At 37.9% G+C, this 23,867-nt stretch overlaps 1 protein-coding gene across 1 annotated transcript in view; it reads left to right on the top strand.

Annotated features, from left to right (window-relative positions):
- Nucleotides 1-23,867, top strand: part of ATF6 (activating transcription factor 6) — a gene marked incomplete at its 5' end in the record, with an annotated part of 192,188 nt that overhangs the window by 35,732 nt on the left and 132,589 nt on the right. The window contains 3 exons of the mRNA XM_037506576.2: nucleotides 5,232-5,417; nucleotides 6,266-6,357; nucleotides 23,328-23,459. Coding sequence (XP_037362473.1) covers nucleotides 5,232-5,417; nucleotides 6,266-6,357; nucleotides 23,328-23,459 — 410 coding nt within the window. The remainder of the gene's footprint in view (nucleotides 1-5,231; nucleotides 5,418-6,265; nucleotides 6,358-23,327; nucleotides 23,460-23,867) is intronic.

Genomic DNA, 23,867 nt, shown 5'->3' on the forward strand with positions numbered 1-23,867 from the left:
GGTCTTTCCATATTAGTATATTAAAAGATTTCTAGATCTTTTAATTGAAACATGATATCCCATTTCACAGGGGTGCAATAATTTTTTTAAGTTCAAATTTTTGTCAGCTATTTTCTTTATAAACATACCTCTATTGACTAACTTGACACTACTTCTTTTTGTTCCCGTTCTTTTTTTTAATTAAAATATTTATGCATATAGCAGCTAGGGTACAGGCCAGAGATGAGGGGGGGTGAGAGGATCCACCAGAGACAGAGTGGGGAACAGAACAGGCAAACTGACTGAAAAACACTGCTGAGGGGAGGGAGCAGCAGGTGAGCCAGGAGAGGTCTGCCTTGCCATGGGGGTTTCTCCCTGGCTGGCCGGGGATCGAACCCATGCTGCAGAGGCTGTAGATTGCCTCACAGTGCGGTGCTTAACCCCTTGCACCACCAGGGAGGTCTCTTGTTCACATTCTTATAAGTAGGAGAATTTTCTGATTGGAGAGTGAGAAGGTCGTAGTTTTTCAATTTGGATAGGTTTTGCCAATGAGCCTTCATAGGGGTCGTTCTCATTTATTCTTGTATGTTCAGTGTATCTAAGTGGCAGTCAGTCACAGGGCATTCTCATAGAGTTCATAGAGGTTTCAGTGTCCCCATAAATTGTTCCCCTTTTCCTCACCTCACCCCTTTCTTCAAATAATTGTTTGTAGTCTAGGGAGAGAGTCCACAGCTTCCTAGGTAATCAGTGGATTAAATGTTTGGGTCAAGACCATATTGCTAAGATGACTATTATTGATGTGCTGGTATATGTCTGGCACTTTTCTAAGTGCAGAGCTCCCAGACTCACTTTTAACCTCATAGGAACCCTTTGAAGTGAGTGAAAGCCCTGGTAAATACAAGGTAAGGAGCAGACTAAGAGATTGCAGAGGAGTGAGTTAGATGTTAATAGTTAAACTGTTTTTTTCTGCTTCTATGGTGGTGAAATGAGATTTCAAGATTTTGTCTGTTTTAATAGTAGATTTTTTTGGAATCTGAAAAGAGGAGCTGGAACGAGGGCAGACATCTTCAGAATTGCTTTTGTTGCCGTTTACCAGAGCAGCTGTGACACGTATTGTTGATGGAATAAAGAATATTTACCCCCATGCTCTTTATTCATAGTTGCAGGGTCTTTCTTTTTACTGAAACTAGTATTTGTTTGGTACATTACAGTTCCACAAAGAACTTTCATGTCCGTTACTCTTGATTCTTCCCTTTATCATTTGATCGGCTGTAGTTGACTGTATCTCCACTTAGTGCTCCTCATTACTCTGTGTCCCTGAATGGGATTTTACTTTCAAGGCAGCCCCGATACAGATACAGTGTAAAGTCCAAAGTCTAGAACTTGTTGTTCCTCTTTGCTTCCTCTACAAATGTGTTCTATAACTTTTTAAAATTTTCAAGAGACAAAGTATAGTGACTGACCTTATTTGAACAATTTGTTACCATCACATAAACTTTCAGCAAAGGTAATTTGATCCATATTTTATGATACAGTAGTTATTACTGTGCTATATGGTAATCAAGTGTACATGATTTTGGCATCAGCACTAGAACCATTTTGGTTTTGGATTGGATGAGAAGAGGGTTGATGGTGTGGCTTTAAACTTTTTGTCCAGGATCCACTGTAAGAAATGTATTTTATATCTCTCTCAGTGCACAGCCTAATAAAATGATAGATTAACTCTTGCTACTCACAAAGCTTTCTGGTTTGTTTGAATCTATGCTTTTTTGGTCAAATTTCTTTTCTTTTCTTTTTTTTTTTTAAAGAATTTTTCCTTTATTGTAAGATTTTTTAAATTTATTTTGCGTAGAAGAACTGGGTTGTATACCAGTGTAGAAATACACTGCTGAGGGGACTACTGGGCAAGACAGGAGAAGTCTGCTGAGCCATGTGGGTAGCCCCCTGGCCGGCCGGGGATTGAACTGGTGCTGCAGAGGCTGTGGGCAGCTTCACAGTGCTGTGCTTAATCCCTTGCACCACCAGGGAGGCCCAAAATAACCTATTTTAATATTACTTTAAGTTAAAGTGTTCAGAACTTTGAAATTCATTTCTTAGTAGTAACATCACAGACTCAAGCTTTTAAATAGTCTTTTATTTGTAAGAATAATATAGAATTGACTGATAATTTTTAAAATTAAGAAGCAATGCACATGCTCTTGGTATATATTTGTTGTCAATTGTTTTTGTTTTAATCGCATTATTTTTTATTGCAGTAACATTGGTTTACAACACAGTGTATGATTTAGGGTGATAGGTCCACACCCCTTCAGATTATGTTACCACACCAGACTCACCACCAAAGCGCCAATAACCTTCCATTAATAGTCCGCTGAGCCTCTTTCCCGCTTTACTCCCCACTCCTACCTCCCCACTCTGGTAGCCTTAATTCAGTAGTCATGTTCCTTGGGTTTGTTTTTGTTTAGTTCTTGTCTATCCCATTGTTTTCTTTCTTAACATTCCACATATGAATGAAATCATCCTTATTTGGTATCGGACTCTTAAATTGATCTAGTCTTCACAAAGAATCCATCCAGTTGTTAAACTGCTCCCCTTATATAAGTCTTTCTTAGAGTCAAATATTTGTTTAATAATGAACACCATCATTTATAGTGTCGTAGCACTAAAGGGAGAATATTTTGCAGCTGTAGACTTTTCTGCTTTCTCTTTCCAAGGCAGTGTTTGGTGGGAGGGTTGTCTGAAGGCAGGATAATCAGGAGCAGGACTGCCCACCTGGTTCATTCATTTTCGGTCCTGTTAAATCATCTTATGCCCAGAAGGAAGATGTGTCAGTTGATGAATGGACCAGAGTATTGATTTTATGTTTTCAAGTCTCCCCTGTATAGAGGAGATTAAGCTTCCATGCACAAGCTATTCCATACGTCCTTGTTCTCAAATGGGCATGTAATTAATGTGATCACACAGCTCACCGAGGTTCGAGTTCAATGCTGTGATACAGAGCTTCCTGTTTGCTGTTAAATACAGTGGGGAGCTATTGTGAAGGCAGCGCTGGGCTTGGAGTCAGGTGACCTAAATTCTAGCCTGGGCTCTTCTGTTCTCTTACAGTTGATCAAATGATGAGATTTATTTTAAAGAATAAACAGGTTATTTGAAAACCAGTAAGTTCAACAAAAGGAGATTATCTTATGAAACATCAGGATAACTGAAGTACTGTTTTGCTACTCTCATTGCATGTCTACAATGATACATTGTATGTGTAAAAATCAGTTTATGAAATACTAAGTATAGTTTAATCCATTTTTTCTTCTAAAAGTAAATATTCCACCTGACCAAAACAACAACAAAACCCCTCCTGCAATATATTTAGTCCAAAAATTATAATTTTTTTTTTTTTGCTTAGGGAGTGCAGAATATTTAAATATAATCTGAATATTACATTTTCAGAGAGCTATAGGTAGGTTCTTGAGATGTTCAGTTGGAACTCTGTGTTTGGTGATTCTTGTAGGCTTTGTTTATTTTTGCCATCTTTATCCTTTGTATTTGTTGGTACTATTTGTATTTGTTGGTACTATTGAGTATTTTCAGAAATACTTTTTTTTATGGGAAGAAATGAAAATTTTGCCACAGATGGTTTTCATTTTCTAACATGAGGCGCGTGCATCGATAGCCTTTAAAACTTTAATGCTTTATAATATGCAGGTGCCTTTATTGCTATAGAAATCCCTAAATCCTTGTTTGAAATTTATTAAATGGTGTGCCATCTGTAAACCTCTCCAAATTCCATAGATTCATTAACCTTTAACTTAAGGTTGCCTTTTATCTAACTTTTAGTATAAACATTTCCATCTGGGAACCTTCTCTTTTATGTGCTTATTCAGTGTTCTGTGTACTTCAGCACTCTAGTAGTGTTAATTATGGACTCTGGCATTCTCAGGAACAATCAAGATCACTAAGAATAACAGCACATTGAGCAAAGTGGCATTGTCCAGAAACTTAGTGAACGAACAGTCCATCATTGCTTTGCAACCTCTGTGTGTGTGTGTGTGTGTGTTTAACATTCCTGAAGAATGAACAAATTTTGGGCCTCCCTGGTGGCACAAGGGGTTAAGCACAGCACTATGAAGCTATCCACAACCTCTGCAGCACTAATTCAATCTCTGGCCGGCCAGGGAGATGGCCACATGGCGCAGCAGACCTCTCCTGACTCTCTGCTCCCCTCAGCAGTGTATTTCAGTCATTCTGCTTGTTCTGCTCACCACTCTGTCTCTGGTGAATCCTCTTACCCTCCGCACCTCTGGCCTGTACCCCAGTTCTGGTATGTATAAATAAATAAATCTTAAAAAAAAAAAGAATAGGCAAATTTTGTCGATGGTGACTACATAAGACAGTATTCTTGTGAAGTTTCAGTTAAAGGAGGAAAAAAGAGAAAGGGAAAAACCACCTTATTTTGACATCTCACATAATATTTCTTTTCCTTGTAGGTTCTTACCAAAAACTTGTTGACAGTATTCAGTGTTGGGAGATGACTCTGGTGGTCACTTGGTAGGCAGGAAGACACCGAAGATTGTTGCAGTTGTCCAGGGATGAGTTAGGGGGCCTGTTAGAAGAGTGGCAGTGGGCATAGAGAGAAAGAGATGACTAGGGCACATTTCACTGGAAGGACCTGGGTCTTTAACATATCCTCAATTATATTTAGAGAGGGAATGAGAAGTTGAGAGAGGGAATAAGTATGGGAAATGAAAGAAAAATAAGTTAAGGTCATTTCTTCCTTTGTATCCTGAGAGATACCACTGATAGAAGATGGATAGATTTTAAAAATCTGCCTTCAGGGAAATGAGTTCAATTTGCACATATTGAATTTGTAGCAACGGTGACCTTGTAAGTAATTGGATTTAGGGTTTTGCAGCATCATCAATTTAGGGTCAGAGATAGAGGTTAAAGCTGTGTGTACCTATGTAAAGGTACATTCTGAGGGAGTTTCTAAAGGGAAAATTGAAAGATCAATAAATAAGCCTTAGGAACCAGCAGAAGAAATTATTTAATGATTAGGTTTTAGAAGATCTTATGTGAAAATCAACTTACTTCCTATGAGTAATATTTTTAAAAACTTGTCCTAAAACAACCAGTGACCTATATTTTGAACATTTGTTTAAAAATCATTGTAAAAATTTGTGTATTTGGATATACAAGTATATCCTTCAGACCCATCAGATTCTAACATCAGATATTCTGACTCATTGTAACTTTCCTAGATTGCTGTGCTGAGGAGACAGCAACGTATGATAAAAAATCGAGAGTCAGCTTGTCAGTCCCGCAAGAAGAAGAAAGAATACATGCTCGGATTAGAGGCAAGGTTAAAGGCTGCCCTCTCAGAGAATGAGAAGCTGAAGAAAGAGAATGGGTCCTTGAAGAAGCAGCTTGATGAAGTTGTATCAGAGGTGAGTGCTGGTGCTACAACTGCCTTGAGATGGGTTATTCTTTCTTTTTATAAATCAGCAGAGATAGTTTTTATTTTATATTAGTTATGTAAAATAATAGTACTAGGCAAAAGGAGGGCACAGTAAGCCCTCAAACATAGTAAGTGGAAAAAGGAGCTTTTTAATGTACCTCCCAACCTACGTATAAGAGCTGGTTGTCTCCTTGCTCTGAGTTTTCCCTCACTCTTCACCTCAGCTCTTTTCTGACTCAGTGACATGTTGAGGCTGCTCAGTGCAAAATAAAACATTTTAAATCTCTGTCCACCTGACCATTATTTTTTATTATTATTATTTGCATTTTATTGCCCTGCTGACCCGAAAAAGGTTAAACTTCTCCTCAATCTGCTCCATTAATCTGTTGCTTTCAGACTTTCTCACTGTGGCATGAGCCTGAGCCAGAGGCCTGTGCCTCCTTAGCGTAGCTGTCATTGTATTTTCTCTCTCCCTGGGCAGGTGGGCATAGTCCATTATGTTACTGAGAATAGTGATTTAAGAGATAGGGAGACAAACTGCAGAATTACCTCAAATTCTTTTAAGAGCTATAAAAAATGTAAAATTGTTGACTTCTTTCTGGTAAAGAGGCAGCTGCAGTGATGTTCGGTTTCCTCCTTTTCTCTCTATTAAAAGAGGGAACTTGGAAGACTCTGCTCTAGGCTGTTTAAAAGTCCATTTTCCTCACCTGTAAGTTATTTTGTTTTGCTAATTTTATGTATTCATATAATGGGTAAAGAAGAGAATTCATATATTAGCTGTTGATTTCTGTAAGATTGCTGTGAGTTAACTGTATTTATTATGATCATTTCCTGTAGAATCAGAGGCTTAAAGTTCCCAGTCCAAAGCGAAGAGCTATCTGTGTGATGGTAGTCTTAGCATTTATAATACTCAACTTTGGACCTTTGAGGTAAGTTCATCTTTTGGATACTAATGCTAAATATTTTAATTCTGATTGTTTATCATTTCCACTTGTAGTTTAAGCTTGCAGATTTGTTTTGTTCTTCCTAGAGATAGTATTTTAGAAGAAGGGAAAAGAAAGATTTATTATTTTTCACCAAGGCATAGCAGAAAATATGGTATTTAATGATGGAAGCCTTAAGTTATCACACTCACTGGTGTGGCAGAATAAGACCTGATTAAGATCATGGATCCTAATCAGACTGGAATTCAAATCCTGGCTTTGCTTCTTAGTAGCTGTGTTGTCTTAGGTGAGTAACTTAATCTCTCTATACACTTGTGTTCATACCTTTAAAGTGAGTGTTAAAAAAAATGAGTGTATACAAACATTTTTAAGGCTTTTAAAGACACAATCTCTCTTTTTTTTAAATAATAAATTTTATTTTTATATTCCCCATACAATTGCAACCCCCTCATTCTGACCCCAATCCCTCCCCTCCCGCCTCCCACCCCCCAAAAAGTGTAAAGACACAATCTCTTTAAAGATGCCGCCTCTTAAAACTTCTCAAAGCACTAATATTGGATAATGTTATGCAACTTAGTTTCATGAATTTAAATAATAAAATATTTTAAAAATGTAAAAAAAAAAATGAGTGTATAATAATACCCACCTCAATACTGTGGTTCTGTGATACTGTGAGCATCAGTGATACAAAGCACTTGGTGGCTTCCTCCCTAGCAAGAAAATAAGCATAGGATTATAGTTCTCAGTTTCTGATTTATAAAATTTGGAACAAGAATCTGAATATTTTTAAGCATTCCTTGTGATCTGGTATATGTTTTCAGGTAGCCACAGCTTGAGAAATGCTGCCTTAATGCTAATCATGGCATGCTAGAGTTGAAAGGGAGCTTAGAAATCATATTTTCAGATTCCTACTCACCATGACACAGTCAACACATGAACTAAACCAGCATCCTAGTTGGGGTGTCAAACAGTAATTGACAGGGGTCATGTCCTTAAAGACCCCATGATCCAGGAGGACTGCAGTATAATGTGATGAATGTGCTCCTAGCAGTACAAACAGACTACTAAAAGAATATAAATAAGAGTATGAATCCCTTGATGAGTTTCATGCCATACCAATAATTGCTCAAAGCATTTTTTTTTATTAAATGACAAAGTGATGAGAGAAATCCCCATAAAGGAAATTGACTCTTGAAGTGTGGTAGCAATTTGCCAGGTGAAAATCATTGGAAAAATCAAGTCAGGCAGAGGGAAGGAACATCATATTAAAAGGCTTGATTAGGAATAGCCTGACATTTTCAGGAAAAAGGAAAAAGTTCATTGTTTCTTGTATATGTGGGAGTGTGTGTGTGGGGACTTGCTGACCTTTTGAAAGAGCCTGGGATATAGCAAATTAGCACTTATTGTTTGGCGGGTACTGAGCAAGGAGCAAGTTGTATAAAGATGAATGAAAGTACAGTCTAGTAAAAAAAGTAGCTATTAAACAACTATAACATCAGCAAGAGTTATGTAGATGTCATATACACATGTGGGCCTTTTTGTGAAAGAACATAGAAATAATCAGTAATTCTGATAATGGTAATCACAGACACTTTATGCAATAATAGCATTTGATGAACAAATGAAGATGGATTTACGTGACAAGAAGTGAATATGGGGTTGGGTAGACATGTTATGGAAGTTCTCATGAGTTACTAGATACTTTAACAAGACTGGAGCAATTTTTTTTTTTTCATGAATTAGCCACCTTCACAGCTGTGGTGATGAGGACGTGTGCAGGGATAGCTCTCATTTCCATGAGTAGATGGACTGATCCATTGTGGGAGATCATATTCTCATTTTATCAGTAGAGGTTTGTGTTTAAAAATAAATTAGGTGTACAAAGAGGGACTGAAGAGTGGGAAAAGGTTTAAATGCTTGGAAATAATCAGGATCAATTAGAGGAATATGTGTCTCTGTGTGAAGGTTTTGGGACCAGAAAATGAAGAATTTGTGGGAATGTTAAGAACTGTTCATATATCTAAAACATGTTAAAAATTAAAAGGCTTAGATTGAAGAAAAGCAACAAAGAGAAGGAAGGAATGAAGAAATAGAGATACATTTTAACAAGCTGGAATTTTTCCAGATACTAAGATGGAATTAGGAAAGAAACTGGTTATGAATCTTATAAAAACTAGAAATGCTTTATTCTAGAGAAAATTTGGCACGGTGAAATGCCAAAGCCCATTAAGACTTGAAAGACTGAAACCTGCCCCTGAACCAAATCTTGGGAATAGAGACGCTCCCCTCGTGTATGTTATTAAGAGGCATTCTTGATTTACCCTGTCATTGGCAGACGCTTCGCTGCAAGATGAAGACTTTCTGGGAGTCTGCCCGGGAGCAGGAACTCCCTGGTTGAACCTTATTAGTACCACCTGGAAGATGTTTATTGAACAACTTCCATATCCAGACTTGTATATCTATATGCTTTAAACAAATAATATTATGTTTTAATTGGTGTTGAAACTATCAACTTTAACAAAACAGACTGTGAATTATAATTGAATTTTTTTTCAGGTACTACGAAACTAAGTCTGACCATACAAATAGACATTGAAATCAGAGGTTGGAGCATTTTAAATTTAGGAACCTAAACTCTTTCAGAACAGATTACATTACCATAATGAAGTAGTTAATGTTGTTTCAGATGTTCAACGTAGAATTGATCTTTTGTGCCTTATTGGCATGGATCCAAGTGAAAAAATACATAACACACAAGTTTGCCAAGTATAGGTATTCCTTAAGAAACCATTCCTGAAGACACGTGGTGATGAAATGTAAATACATCTTACATCTAAAGAGCTTTGTCAAAGTAATGTGCAGCATAACTGGCTAGCTTGAAGAGTTTTGGGCTATGATTAGTCATCATGCAAAAAGAAAATAATTAGATTTAAAAGGATTAAGTTTCTGATCATATTGATGTTGTGTTGATGGTAAAGAAGGTATCTAATAATTTTTTGGCACCGGATTCAAGGAGCTGGTTTACTCTGGGTGGTCTATAAAAATAGTAACTTTACACAGAAGCAAAAGATAAATAGGACAAAGGAAAGTACAAAATATGATGGTGGGATTGAATCTAGGCTATTATCTATAATTACACTAGGTGGAAATAGACTAAACTCTGTAGAAGACGGTAATTGTCAGTTGGGGGTGGAGGTAGAGCACAAAGTTAAACTTTATACAATTTATAAGAGAAAAACCTAAAAACATAAAGTTACAGAAATATTGAAAGTCAAAAGATGAAAAAGCAAGTAGTAGTCAAAAGAAACCTGGAATTGTTCTGTTAATATCAGACAAATCTAAGTTTACCTTATGGAAAAAAATGTTCTTAGAAACAGTAACTAAATATCTATTTAAACATTTAGCTTACCAGGAATATGCAGTAATATCTACATTGACTTCTAGTTAATAATATAGTTTAGAAAAAATTGACAGAACTATAGGGGAGAATAGATATTCTGCCACCATAATGGGAAATTTTCACAAACCTCTCTCATTAATTGATAGGCCACATAGGCAAGAAAATTTGTAAAGCTAGAGAATATGTATGTTTCATTATTGAATTTGGTCTAATGCCCACATATGTGAACACTACCAACACACCACTACTTCTTGCTAATGTGCAGATGTTAAAAAAATTAACCAGGGCTAGGTCATGAAGGAAGTCTCAAATTTCAAAGAATAACGTAGAGGCTACATCAATCTGATAAAGTTAGAATCAGTATCACAAAGATGATACCTTAGAACTGATGCACTACTGAAAATTAAAAAGCATTATTCTGCATAACTTATAGATCAAAGGAGAAATAATGATATTATTATTGAATGATATTAAAAGTGGTATTTAGGGGCCTCCCCGGTGGCGCAGCGGTTGAGCACTGGGTTGCGAAGCTGCCCGCGGCCTCTGCGGCGCCGGTTCGATCCCCGGCTGCTCCCCGGCCACCGGAGGAGGGTCCCACATGGTGCGCAGACCTCTCCTGCCGCCCGCTGCTCCCCTCAGCAGTGTCCTTCGGTCCTTCTGCCTGCTCTGCTCCCCGCTCTGGCTCTGGTGAATTCTCTCACCCTCCCGCGCTTCTGACTGTACCCAGTGCATGTATAAACAAAACAAACAAACAAATAAATAAATAAAAACATGCCTCTATAAAAAAAAAAATAAATAAATAAATAAAAAGTGGTATTTAGTAGCAAGTACCGCATTATGTAGAATAAACACATCGTTGAAGATGATTTACAGTATAATTCCATTTCTGTTTAGTTCAAATCAGAAAAGCTGTACAACATGAATGCATGTGAATATAGGATAGAGTAATAAAGAAAAGCAATGCAGTTGCTATTACAGAATTCAAAAGTGGCATTGGGCAACCTATAATTAACTTGAATTCTGGGATATTTCTTTTTGTGCTTCCAACTTACCTTGTTTGCATATCCTAGAATTTATCACATTTTATATTTATCACGTTTGTTGGCACACCTGTAGATACTGTTTTTTTTTTTTTTAAAGAATAGAAACTCTGCCTTATTTCTTTTTTAAATTCCCTCAGCCTCTAATCTGATGTATGTAATATATGGTTAACATAGAAAAATTGCTGCACCAAATTGCTAAAAAGGATTTTTCAGACTGACTAGAAGAGAAGGTTTTCCAGGCAGAGGGCCTGTTAAGAGCAAATGTTTCAGAAGGTGTAAGAGAGTGGTTTTTACCTGTAGCAAGAGGCAGTCGAGCTGGCTAGAAGTCTCCTGACTTTTAGATTGTGCTTGCCATATTGTCACTACTGAAAAAATGTTTGTTGGATAATGGTTAAGTGAGTAAATGAATGAACAAATGAATGATTGGGTGTGAATGAGCATAGACTGTATGGTGGGGAATGGGGAGCTATAGTTTGAAATTCCTATACCTGTAAAACACAAACAACACTGTAAAACAGTGGTACCTAAATAAAATAATAATGATGATTCAAAAGGCAAAAAAACCCCAGAAACCACAAAACAAAAACCAACATCTTTTCACCTCATAGACCTTTTATAACATTATATTTTCTTATATATTTTTTCTGGTTGCATATTTTCTCTAAGACACCTTAGTTTTCAGTCATCCTCTTTATCTCATTACTTACTTCTTGCTAATATACATATTCACTAGAGTATATAGAATAGTATACTTCTTCCTTATATTATTTATTATATACTATAAATGTAGTTTCTTCTAATCATTTCTCAAACACTAAACCTAACAGATTTTGAAATTGGATAGGGTAGTGTAAATGGTTATCAAGCTTAAATTTTATGAGGAAGAAGTAATTTTATTTGTAGGAAAGGGCCTTGATCTTCAGAATTTCCTACTGGGGGGCCCTACTTCTTTAAAACAGTGTCCAAAGATCATACCTGATGTTGGTCATACCAGGGACATGGTATGCATTGCTGTTCTGTGTGTTGTGTTTCTGTTGGATTGGTCAGTTTTATGGTTGTTTTAAATTTGTACCTCAAGGCCTTTTATACATTAGGCAAGTTTAACTCCTCTCCTAGCTCCAAGGATTGCTGTAACTCTTGGATTGGCATAAATCATTGTCATGCTGGTGCATAGTCTGAGAAGTAGGGTGGAATGGGGGAAATGAGCAGTGTTTATTTTATACGCTTGTAAACCTAATTCTCAGTGGAGGAACATTGAATTAACTTAACAAAATGGAAAATAGATGAATTTTGATGGAAAGAAAAGAATATTCAGAAGGCTTTCTTTGCAACAAAATGTATAATCAGCAGCGCATCATGCTGAAAATAGCCCCGTCTTTGTAAGAGTGGGTGATTAAAAGCTGGTTGGAGAAACATCAGGCTGAACACCACTTTGAAGTCTGCTGTATATTATCAGCTTTGTTATGTTCTGAGGTTGGTTGACAGTTGAGTAATGCTAGGGACTGTAGTTTTGTGTGTGTTTTTCTCTCACTGATGATTCTGTTGATGTTTTGCTTACCTTGAAGTTTAGGGGTTTTTTTGTTAAATTTTCTCGTAGTGGTTCTCAATCTTAGTGGTATGTTATTATCACTTGAAATCTTTAAAAGAGAGCTACCTGACCCCTATTCTAAACCTATGAAATCTGGTAGGGTGGGATGAAATTATTTGTTTTTACTTATTTATTATTTTAAAAAAGGATTTATTTATTTAAACTTTTTATTTATTTATTTATTTATTTTAAAAAGATTTATTTATTTATGCATACAAGAACTGGGGTGTAGGCCAGAGGTGTGGGGGGTAAGAAGATTCACCAGAGACAGAGTGGGGAGCAGAACAGGCAGATTAACTGAAATATACTGCTGAGGGGAGCAGTGGGCAAGACAGGAGAGGTCTGTTATGCCATGTGGGTTAGCTCCCTGGCTGGGGATCGAATTCATGGATAGCTTGATAGCTGTCTTTAACCCCTCCACCACCAGGGAGGCACCTGAAATTATTTGTTTTTAAACAAAATGGTTTTCCTCAGGTGATTCTGAAGTTATGTCCAGGGTTGAAAACTGCTGTGTATAGTTTTGTATTTCTTTCTATACATTGGTCCTTATGGAAATTTTAAGAGCATTAATCCATTAAGTTATAAGATGATAAGAACTAGATTTCTGTTGATGAACGTAACATAGTATATATAGATGTTGATTTGTAGGCCTGTATACCTGAAACCTATATAATATTTATAAACCAGAGTTGCTTCAATAAGTACTTTTTTTTAATCAAGTGAGAAGATAATGTATATAAGAGAAGTTTTGTTCAATCTCTAGGCAGGTACTTCTGTTTTCATAGGTTTGTCTTATATCACTGAGGACATTTACCCACCTCTGTTTTGGACAGAACAGGAGCCACAGTGTTCCCCTGCGAGGAGCTTCTTCCTGGCACACAGGACTACAGTGGATAGATTCCCTTTTCTTTTTAAAAAGCCACTTTAATTATCCTTCTTCTCTGCACTAACAAAGGACTATCCCAAGGAAGTTTTAAACTTGCTAGGTCTTTAAAAAAAAAAAGATTCATAAGTGTGTAAAATTAAAAATGCATTTTCATTATTTGTTCTGGGTTAGGTGTTATCCCCACACTAGATCCAGGTTCTTTTTTTTTTTTTAATTTTTTTTTAAAGATTTATTTATTTATTTATTTATACAAGCACTGGGCACAGTCAGAAGCACAGGGAGAGTGAGAGAATTCACCAGAGTCAGAGCGGGGAGCAGAACAGGCAGAAGGACCGAGGTACACTGCTGAAGGGAGCAGTGGGCGGCAGAAGAGGTCTGTGCGCCATGTGGGACCCTCCTCCGGGTGGCCGGGAGCAGCCGGGTATCGAACCGGCACTGCAAAGGCTGTGGGTAGCTTTGCAACCCAGCACTCAACCACTGCACCACCGGGGAGTCCCTAGATCCAGGTTCTTTATAGTTTGAGGTAGACTTGATTGAGGAAGATAAATCATTGTGCACCAGCTACTCTCTGGTTTTCTTTTTTTTTCCCCCCGCCATCAACAGTGTACAAGTGTTCCTTTATTTTTATTTTTTTTTAATTTATTTATTTATTCAAGCACTGGGTACAGTCAGAAGCACGGGAGGGTGAGAGAATTCACCAGAGCCAGAGCGGGAAACAGGACAGCCAGACTGATGAAATACACTGCTGAGGGGAGCAGCGGGCTGCAGAAGAGGTCTGTGCACCATGTGGGACCCTCGCTGGCAGCTGGGGATTGAACTGGTGCTGCAGAGGCTGCGGGTAGCTTCGTAGCCCAGTGCTCAACCGCTGCGCCACCAGGGGAGGCCCTACTCTCTGGTTTTCTTATGAGACTATGTTTTAAGGAAAAGGTGACCAAGAAAATATGGCACTGAATTTGAGTTGTCTGAAATTGGTTAGAAATAAATTTGTCTATTCCAGCATTCTCTAATTTTGTCAGCTTTTCCTTATTTTGCAGGAAGAATTCTAGCTTTGTATCCTTAGATGAATCTGTCCCCAAATATGTCTCCATTTTTTTCCCTTTTCAATTGCTGAACACATTTCATGGTATGAAATCACTATTGGCTGCAGGTTAAAAGTTACTGTATAACTTAAATGTCAGAATGCACATCACCAAGTGTACATGGTTTTGTTTAGCCAGATTGTTAAACTAAATCTAATTTAAGTACTTGGCTAAAAATGCTTTCCACATTTATCAAAGTGACACATAAACTGAAGAACTACGGTTCATCTAAATACTAGGCATTACTGAATCTGGATTGCAGAGGGTAGCAGAGCTGAGGGCTTTGTTTCTCCAAATAGTCCAACTTACTCATGTTCTTCAAAGAAATGTCTGCACAGAGTGATTAGTTCTCTTCTGGTCTCTGTAGATTTCACTCTTTGTTTAAGGGGAAAAAAAAAGACTTATAAGTCTACCAAGTGTAGAACTGGATTTTGAGGCATGGAAAATTTTGTGGGTTATGTCCTCTGTTGTTCACTTTCATGTGGCAGGAGCTTCCGAGTGGCTGTATCATATAGTGCTTGGCTACCATTTCCTCCAACCTTGAGTTCTTATACTGAAGGGAAAGATATCCTTACTTACTTCCTTCTTTAGTGAGTATGTCACTCCCCAAGTGACAAGAATATAACATAGTAATTTCTGCTGCAAGTAACTTCTATCTTGTGAGAAGGGGTCAGTGAGAAACTACGGCAGATGAGAAATCTGTTGAAGTTTAAGTTGGATACTTGGACATTTTCTTTAGAACACAAATCTCAGTTAACATAAAATAAAGACTAGTGGATAGGCTGTCTGAAGTAACTTTCTCAACCATTTTTTTCAAAATTTTTTAAAAAGATTTATTTATTTATTTATACAAGCACTAGGTATGGTCAGAAGCACGGGAGGGTGAGAGAATTCACCAGAGCCAGAGGAGAGAGCAGAATAGGCAGACTGACGAAGTACAATGCTGAGGGGAGCAACGGGTGGCAGGAGAGGTCTGCGCGCCATGTGGGACCCTCGCCGGTGGCTGGGGATCGAACCAGCGCTGCAGAGGCTGCAGGCAGCTTCACAACTCAGCGCTCAACTGCTGCGCCACCAGGGGAGGCCCTATATGTACATCATTAATTTTTTTGTTTTTTATTTTTATTTTTTAAACATTTATCATTTTTTACATTTTTTAGACAATATTTGCTTCCCCCCACCCCCTCAGATTGAGTCCCCATGGAATTTCCTTCCCCAAGGCACCCATGCACCATCACCACAGTCCCCTGTGCTCCTCCCTCCTTCCCTCTGATCCCTCTCCCTCTTCCTCCCCTGCAGTATGTCTCTGGTTTATAATTGTCTGTTTTTGCTTTGTGTGTTGTACTGTTATTATTTTTTTACACTGATGTCTTATTGGGTTCCCCTATATTCCTGTTATAAGTGAAACCATCCAATATTTTTCTTTTTCCTTCCGACTTATTTCACTGAGCATAATTCCTTCTAGCTCCATCCACATTGCTGCGAATGGCATGAATTTATCTTTTTTGATTGCTGAATAATATTCCATGGTGTATATGTACCACATCTTCTTGATCCAGTCATCTATTTTTGGGCATTTGGGTTGTTTCCAGGTCATCGTTGTTAATTTTTTATCTTTTTCATATTTAGCACATCCAGGTAGTATCATGCTATATAAATTGTATAAACACAAACTATAAAGGGGAGTGTGTAGCAATACTTTGTAATGAAGTGCTAGCCTAGTTGTCATAAAGGATAACTTTGAAACTTGAATGTATGAAGATATATATGTAATTATTATTTATTGCTTAATCTTATAGGAACTTTGCCATTGATATTTCATTTGTCTTCAGCTTCGAGCTGTTTTTTCATTTTAATGTGCTTTTTAAACTTGCATTTCAAAGGGTTCATCTGCACATTGTTTTTAATTGGTGTCATGGCTAGTGTTGTCATGAATTGTGAGAGGGTGCTCCTTGGGTTCCTTGTGTTTTAAATATAATCTGGCATTTATGTTATATGTGCAGTTAATTTATCACAATCTATGACCACTGAAGAGCTAGAATGAAGGATACATGTAATCGGGATGACTTTCTGTCTCAGCCCTCTGACTAGAATTCTCAGTGAAGTAGCATGACTTGCTTCCATTGTTTCCATTTTTGTGTATGTGAGTGAATATGAAAATAAGCAATCAATGGAAATACGACTGTTGTAAGAAAAGAAGATGAATAAATAAGTGAAGGTAATTAGTTTCAGAGTAGTCTAGGTTGACTGTTTGTTGAACCCGTCTGTGTTTGGATGGTAAAGGTAATGGTTTTTGTGTTTGTTGTATTATGCTGTTTAACAAACACTGTGCACCAAGTACTAGTTTAGGCAGTTTATAGTTTGGGGAGGACTTAATTTATACAAAGTATTATTATCCCCATTTGACAAATGAGGAAACTGAAGTTATAGCTGACATGTGGCTGGGCCAGAATTCACAGTCTGCCTCTGGAGCCCTTATCTTAATCACTAATAAAGCAACAGCTGTTCAAGCAGACAAAACAAAGTTGGGATTTCCAGATGGAGGAGTTAAGATTCCATCTATCCCTCAATTGACTTTTAAAGAAAAAAGCAATTATGTAAGAGTCTGTGTAAATATAACAAAATACAGATTGCCCTCAAATGTACAGCCATCTTTTTTATTTAGATTGGTCAGAGATGTCTTTCTCAAGTAAGAGAATACAGAGTTGTTTGGGCATAAACTTTTTTTTAATTAAATAAACATTTACTCTGAGTTCATTAATCTACTGAGAGTAGTGTATTATCTAGTGCTGTCTGATGAAGCAAAGCTCAAAGACTTAAAACAACAATACTTGCTTACTTGGCTAAAACCCTTGCAGATTAGGTGGGCATTGGTGGAGGCAGCTCTTCATTGCTCTGTGGCCCATCAACTAGGTGGCTGGGGTTGGCTGACCTGCCATGAAGTTGCTCACTCACCCAGCCAGCAGGTTGGTGCTGGCTTTCAGCTAGGGCCTGTGCCACTGCTATGGAAAAGACATCTTGACTTTTCTTCATTTGACCCTCTCAACAGTAGAGTGGCTAGTTCCCAGAATGGGCATCGTCTGTTAGAAGGGTGCTTTCTTTATAGTTGTTTAAAGAAGCTCTTGCTGGCTTACTTAGCAAACTGCCACTGTCAAGTACTTATTTCTTCTCAGGGTCTGCTAATCCCTACTTCTGAGAACTGTCATTTAGAGGGTATTTTTAAATCTTGACTTCAAGATCTATTTCTTCATTCAGTTGCAGTGAAAATGAACTTCATTTCCTGCTCGCGGAGCTTGCGATGGTGTCATTAGGACTTCAACACCTGCCATTTTGGAGTGTGGGTTTAATTTCCCTAAAGTGAAGATCAGGATTCTTTTCTTGACACAAGGCAGAATGCTACACAGATTTTATTCACTTGTTATTAAAAGAAAAATGTTTAAAAAGGAATTCTTCCATAGGCCAGGCATGGTTCTAGAATAAGGGGTCCTTGCACTTCTTATGATCTAGTGAGGATGGACAGTAAACATAATAAATAAGTAAACTGATACAGTATTATATTCTTTGAACCACAGGATAAAGCGTCATTGGGTAAGAGGTTGAATAAACATGGGGTAGTTTTGAGTTTTCAGTATTGTTCACTGTAGACAATATTGCCAAAGCTTAAGGGGAGGAAGAGGGCTTATCATAGGATATTTGGGAGAATTGCATCCTTGGCAGAGGGAATGTTCTTTCTTTGGGTGCAAGTAGTTGAAGGGCCCTATGGTGGCAGCCCAGTGCCTTGCATGTGCAAGGAAAAGCAGCAGAGTGGTTGGACTTTTTTTTTTTAAAGGTTTATTTATGCTTATAAGAACTGGGGTACAGGCCAGAGGTACGGGGGTGGGAGAGGGATGAGAGGATTCACCAGAGAAAAGAGTGGGGAGCAAAACAGGCAGAATGACTGAAATACACTGCTGAGGGGAGCGGCGGGAGAGACCGGAGAGGTCTGCTGCGCCATGTGGGTAGCTCCCTAGAAGGCTGGGGATCAAACTTCAGCTGTAGAGGCTGCAGATAGCTTCATAGTGCTGTGCTTAACCCCTTGTGCCACCAGGGAATGGTTGGACTAAAGTGAGCATGGGAGAGAAGAGCATGATGGAGGGAGGGGTCGGATTTAGTGAGGCCTTGTAAGTCATTTGAAGGATTTGGGTGTTTGCCATGGAGCGCCAGCTGAAGGTTTTGAGCAGAGGAGGTATAACAATCTGACCTAGATTATAAAACAAAGACTTCAGTTGCTCTGAGAGAATAGCCTAAAACTGGCAGGCAGGAAGACAAGCTATGCCTGTAGCTGCTGGTTCATCTTCGGGGCACATACATTTTTTGATTTATAAAGTGTGTTCACATCTGTCATCACATTTGAGTCTGAAAAATGCTGTGAAGTGTTTATTATTTTTCCTGTTCTACTTGTGAGGCATTGGAGACGCAGAAAAGTTAATCAGCTCTCCTAGGGCCACTCATTCAGGGAATCTTGGAGCCACACCTTGAACCTAGATCTGCTGACTCCTGGGCTCTTTCCACTATTCCTATTAAAATCCGAATGTCACCATGTTCTTTTCAGCTTAAAGTGATTTCAAGTTTTTCATATGTGATTCTCCGAGCAACAGCATCATGTGAGTGTCTTTGGGGATGAGAGCCAGTGTGAATTTAAAATTCATGGCTTGTAGATCAGAGGTATACAGCAGGGGTCAAAGCAGGGGGCCCCTGTTTTGTGGTGGTGGGAATATTAGGGGGACTACACCTAAGGAGAGAAATCAAATATTGTATAAAAATGAACAACAATGTAAGAAAATTTAAAAAATTAATTTAAATAAATACATTTATGGCTTGGATTTAAAATGCAACTATTTGCATCAAAAGAAAGCAAGTTTTTAATAGATAGACTAGACTTGGAGATGTGCCATTTTGTTTGTCCAGCTACTTGGTATGGACATCTGACATCATACCTTAAAGTTTAAGTGGCTTCGTAAATCAAAAACAATTGTTGGCTTTTAGAATTTCATAAATGGAAAAAGAAAGTAACAATTCTTCAAATACTTTTTCCAGATTTTTGGGGAAACTGAAATTATTATTATTTTTTTAACTAATCTCTGTTTGCCAGGCTCATTGGCCCGTAACATGAGCAGGGTCTATTGGTGTGGCAATTATTTTGTGGCTTGAAACTATTGTGATTCTTGTGGTATAGCATGTTTTTGATCACAAGGACTTTGATTTCCTTAATAAATATCAAATTATTAAAAATACAGAATAGAACCTGATTTAAGCTAATCATGAAGAGTTTGACTGGGTTGTTATTATCACCAAATGCAAATAGCCACTGAGTATGCAGTGTGAATCTGAGTCATCTCTGTTCTTGGAAATTTAATTTTTCCTAAATTAACAAAAAGGGACGCCAAATGAGACAAAAACCCCCATGCCAAGAATTTAAAAGTTCACATCAACAGCAATTTTCTCATACTCTTTTGTACATTTGGGTTTTACAAGGACTTTCCTTAATATTTACAGTGACATGAGTGTTCTAAGACAAATTCTGGCAGTGAGATGAAGCTCTTAATGTCTTTCAAATATTAATAAGAACAAGGGGAATATAAATCTGCAGTATAATAACATTGTTGAAAATTAGTTTTTATAGGTCATTTCTTTGGGTTAGGCATTTATAGTTTTTGAAGTTGAATTAGACTATTAACTTCTTTGTAATTTAGCTTAAGGGAAATTTCACTTTTAGACTAGAAAAAAATAAGCTAGAGGGAATGGAGGTCAGATGGCAACAACAGCCAAAAACAAGTAAGTGGAAAATTTTCAAATATTCCTCTCAAAATTTCTTAGTATGTTATCCTTTCAAAATATACCCTGGGCCAATGGATAGATAATAAAATAAAATCTGGTTCTTGACTGAGAACCTTAACTTTAATTCAGAGTAATTGGTATGTCAGAGTGGCATGCATATTTTTGGGTGACTTATCCTGAACTCCATCAACATAAATTCAGAATTAGAAGAGGAAGATGAAGGGATAGGATGAGAAGAAAATGATTTAAAATCAGTTTATGAGAAAAGAGTTGGGATTTTAATAAAAATCACACTTAATATGATGTAACTACCAAAAAAGCCACATGATATTATATGGACTGCACTGGCCAGGAGAATATAACTAGAACATGGGAAGAAAAGACCCTCCTCCATTCTGTGATCCTATTCCACCCTCCAACCTATCATACCAGCTGAGAAGCACTGTGATTACTTCTGGACATGCCCTGTGAGGAGCATATTGACAGGGGAGTCACCAGCTGGGTGAAGGGACCAAAGACCACAGTGAAGAGGAGCATTGGGGAAAAAGCTACAGCCTTGAAAAAGATCACCTGGGGCAAAGGGTGAAGGATTTTATTAATAGATATGTTTGGCCTTTGGAAAAAGATACCTGAAACCTATGTTTTTTGACCTGTTGAGAATAGCCCCAGGGTCCAGAGCTAGTACAACATGGAAGCTTATAAAGAAATATTTATGCAGGGGCTCCCCTGGTGGCGCAGCGGTTGAGCGCTGGGCTGTGAAGCTGCCCGCAGCCTCTGCAGCACCTGTTTGATCCCTGGCTGCTGGTGAGGGTCCCACATGGCATGCAGACCTCTCCTGCAGCCCGCTGCTCCCCTCAGCAGTGTATTTCGTAAGTCTGCCTGTTCTGTTCCCCGCTTTGGCTCTGTTGAATTCTCTCACCCTCCTGCGCTTCGGACTGTACCCAGTGCTTGTATAAATGAATAAATAAAATCTTAAAAAAAAAAGAATTATTTATGCATACAAGAGCTGGGGTACAGGCCAGAGATGCGGAGGGCTAGAGTGCTCACCAGAGACAGAGTGGGGAACAGAACAGGCAGACTGACAGAAATACACTGCTGAGGGGAGCAGCGGGCAAGTCAGGAGAGGTCTGCTGTGCCATGTGGGTTGCTCCCTGGCCGGCTGGGGATCAAACTTATGCTGCAGAGGCTGTGGATTGCTTCATAGCGCTGTGCTTAACCCCTTGCGCCACCAGGAATGAAAGCTTGTAAAGAAGCACATTTCTTGCCAAAGGCCAGAGAAGTCTTTCAGTGGCTAGGGTGGTTGAACTCATCCTAGTCTTTAGAGGAGTTGAGGGACTATTTTCATTCAATAGGAGTGTTATTATATGGATCATTCACTAATACAATGTGGGGGGATAGGGCTTGAAGTAATTGAGTCTGTAAACTTGAGGGGAAGTTCTTACTTTGTCTTTTTTGCCAAAATTTTGTACTTTGATTTTCTGTTTTCCTAAGTAGATTTTTGGGCACCATACTTGAAAGAATTAAAAAATATTTACTGGTTAAATTAAGTTTCAAAAAGAAAATTTTTTTCTACGGTTACCACCCTTTTCATTTGGTTTCCCTACAAAATTTTTATTGTTTGCTGCTTCTCTTGTGCCTTCTTAAAGTACTCACCAAACTAAGTTTTCCTTAGTTGAATCTGACATTCCACTAAGCCCCTTTCTTTTGGCCCCCAATACTTTTTTTTTTAATTATCCATCAAGATTTTATTTTTAGATTTTTTTATTTTAGCATTTATCATTTTTTACATTTTTTAGACAATATTTGCTTCCCCCCACCCCTTCAGATTGAGTCCCCATAGAATTTCCTTCCCCAAGGCACCTGTGCACCATCACCACAGTCCCCTGTGCTCCTTCCTCCCTTCCTCTCTCCCCCTCCCTCCTCCTCCCCTGCAGGATGTCTCTGGTTTATAATTGTCTGTATTTGTTTTGTTGTGTATTGTACTGTTATTATTCTTTTTACACTGATGTCTTATTGGGTTCCCCTATATTCCTGTTATAAGTGAAACCATCCGCTATTTTTCTTTTTCCTTCTGGCTTATTTCACTGAGCATAATTCCTTCTAGCTCCATCCACGTTGCTGCGAATGGCATGAGTTTATCTTTTTTTATTGCTGAATAATATTCCATTGTGTATATATACCAAGTCTTCTTGGCCCAGTCATCTATTTTTGGGCATTTGGGTTGTTTCCAGGTTTTACCTATTGTAAATGGTGCTGCAGTAAACATAGGTGTACAGGTGCTCTTTTGAATCACTGTTTTTGTGTCCTTTGGGTAGATCCCTAGCAGTGGAATTGTCGGATCGTGTGGTAGCTCCATTTTTAGTAGACTGAGGAACCTCCAGACAGCTTTCCACAATGGTTGGAAAAGTTTTCACTCCCAGCAGCAATGTAGGAGACCTTTTTCACCGCATCCTCACCAACATTTGTTGTTGCTTGTTTTTTTGATTGGTGCCATTCTTACTGGTGTAAGGTGGTATCTCAGTGTGGTTTTGATTTGCATTTCCCTGATTGTCAGGGATGTTGAACATTTTTTCATGTGCCTGTTTGGCCCCCAATACTGATGCCCATCAAAATGACAGACGCTAGCGATTGACTGTATTAGAAAGGTGGGGAGAAAGACATAGATGGGAAATTTTTACATGTGAAAAAGAATAGAAGCATGTTTATAACAGCAATTTTTTAGTATTATTTGATAGCCTACTTCTGTGAAAGGCTAAGGAATTTGTCTGTTGATAAACAGAATAATCTCTATTTCATTTGAAGTATTCCTTTATTGAAGACATGAGTTTGAAGCATCCAGGAAGGCTTCTTATTTCAGTTATTATCTGATTTTAAAATTTATTTATATGTGTGTTTTACTTATGTCTATCTTTTATGCAAACATAACAATTATAGAGTCTTTAAAGTATGTAGAATGCAGACTTTGTTTAAACAGGTTTATAGGTAAGGTACTCTTACGGTCACAGAAATGATTTTCAAAAACTGTCTCATAAATACAGGATGCCAGGTAAGGGATTTGACCACATCAAACTTGCTTCAGAGCAACATGTAGCACATGTGTATGTGACATATTTTTATTCCAATTACTGCTTCACATTTTTTTCAGCATATTGGAACAGGATTCCAGGAGAATGAATCCTAGTGTGAACCCTACAAGTCAAAGGAGGCATCTTCTAGGATTTTCTGCTAAAGAGGAGCAAGATACATCGGATGCTATCATCCAGAAAAACAGCTACAGGTCAGATGCAAGTCTTTATTTGTCTAATTGATTTAATGAAACTTAATAAGAATTATATAGCATAACTCTGTGTCTAAATTGTACAGTTTTGACTAGTAAAGCAAGCAAATTATTGTGGCTACTAATAAATTTTATGTTAAGATCAGTATAAATTTATTTTTTCAAGTCTTTCCCAATTTTAGAATTCTTGTAGAGATGTGACCTTAAGATCTCAGTTTGTGTGCAGTAATAGACATATTGGATCATGTACAGTATATGTGCATTATATTGTATATAATTTTTTAATATAGCTATTTTATCAGTCATGTTTATACCTTTAATATATCTAGTATTTGTTAGTACGTATCATCTGTGATGCATGTGATACGGTTGAATGATATGGTTTGTACCTCTTTGCAGTCATTCAGT

This window comes from Talpa occidentalis, unplaced genomic scaffold, assembly GCF_014898055.3.
Source record: "Talpa occidentalis isolate TD23 unplaced genomic scaffold, MPIMG_talOcc4v2.1 talOcc4.12, whole genome shotgun sequence".
NCBI classification, from domain to species: domain Eukaryota; kingdom Metazoa; phylum Chordata; class Mammalia; order Eulipotyphla; family Talpidae; genus Talpa; species Talpa occidentalis.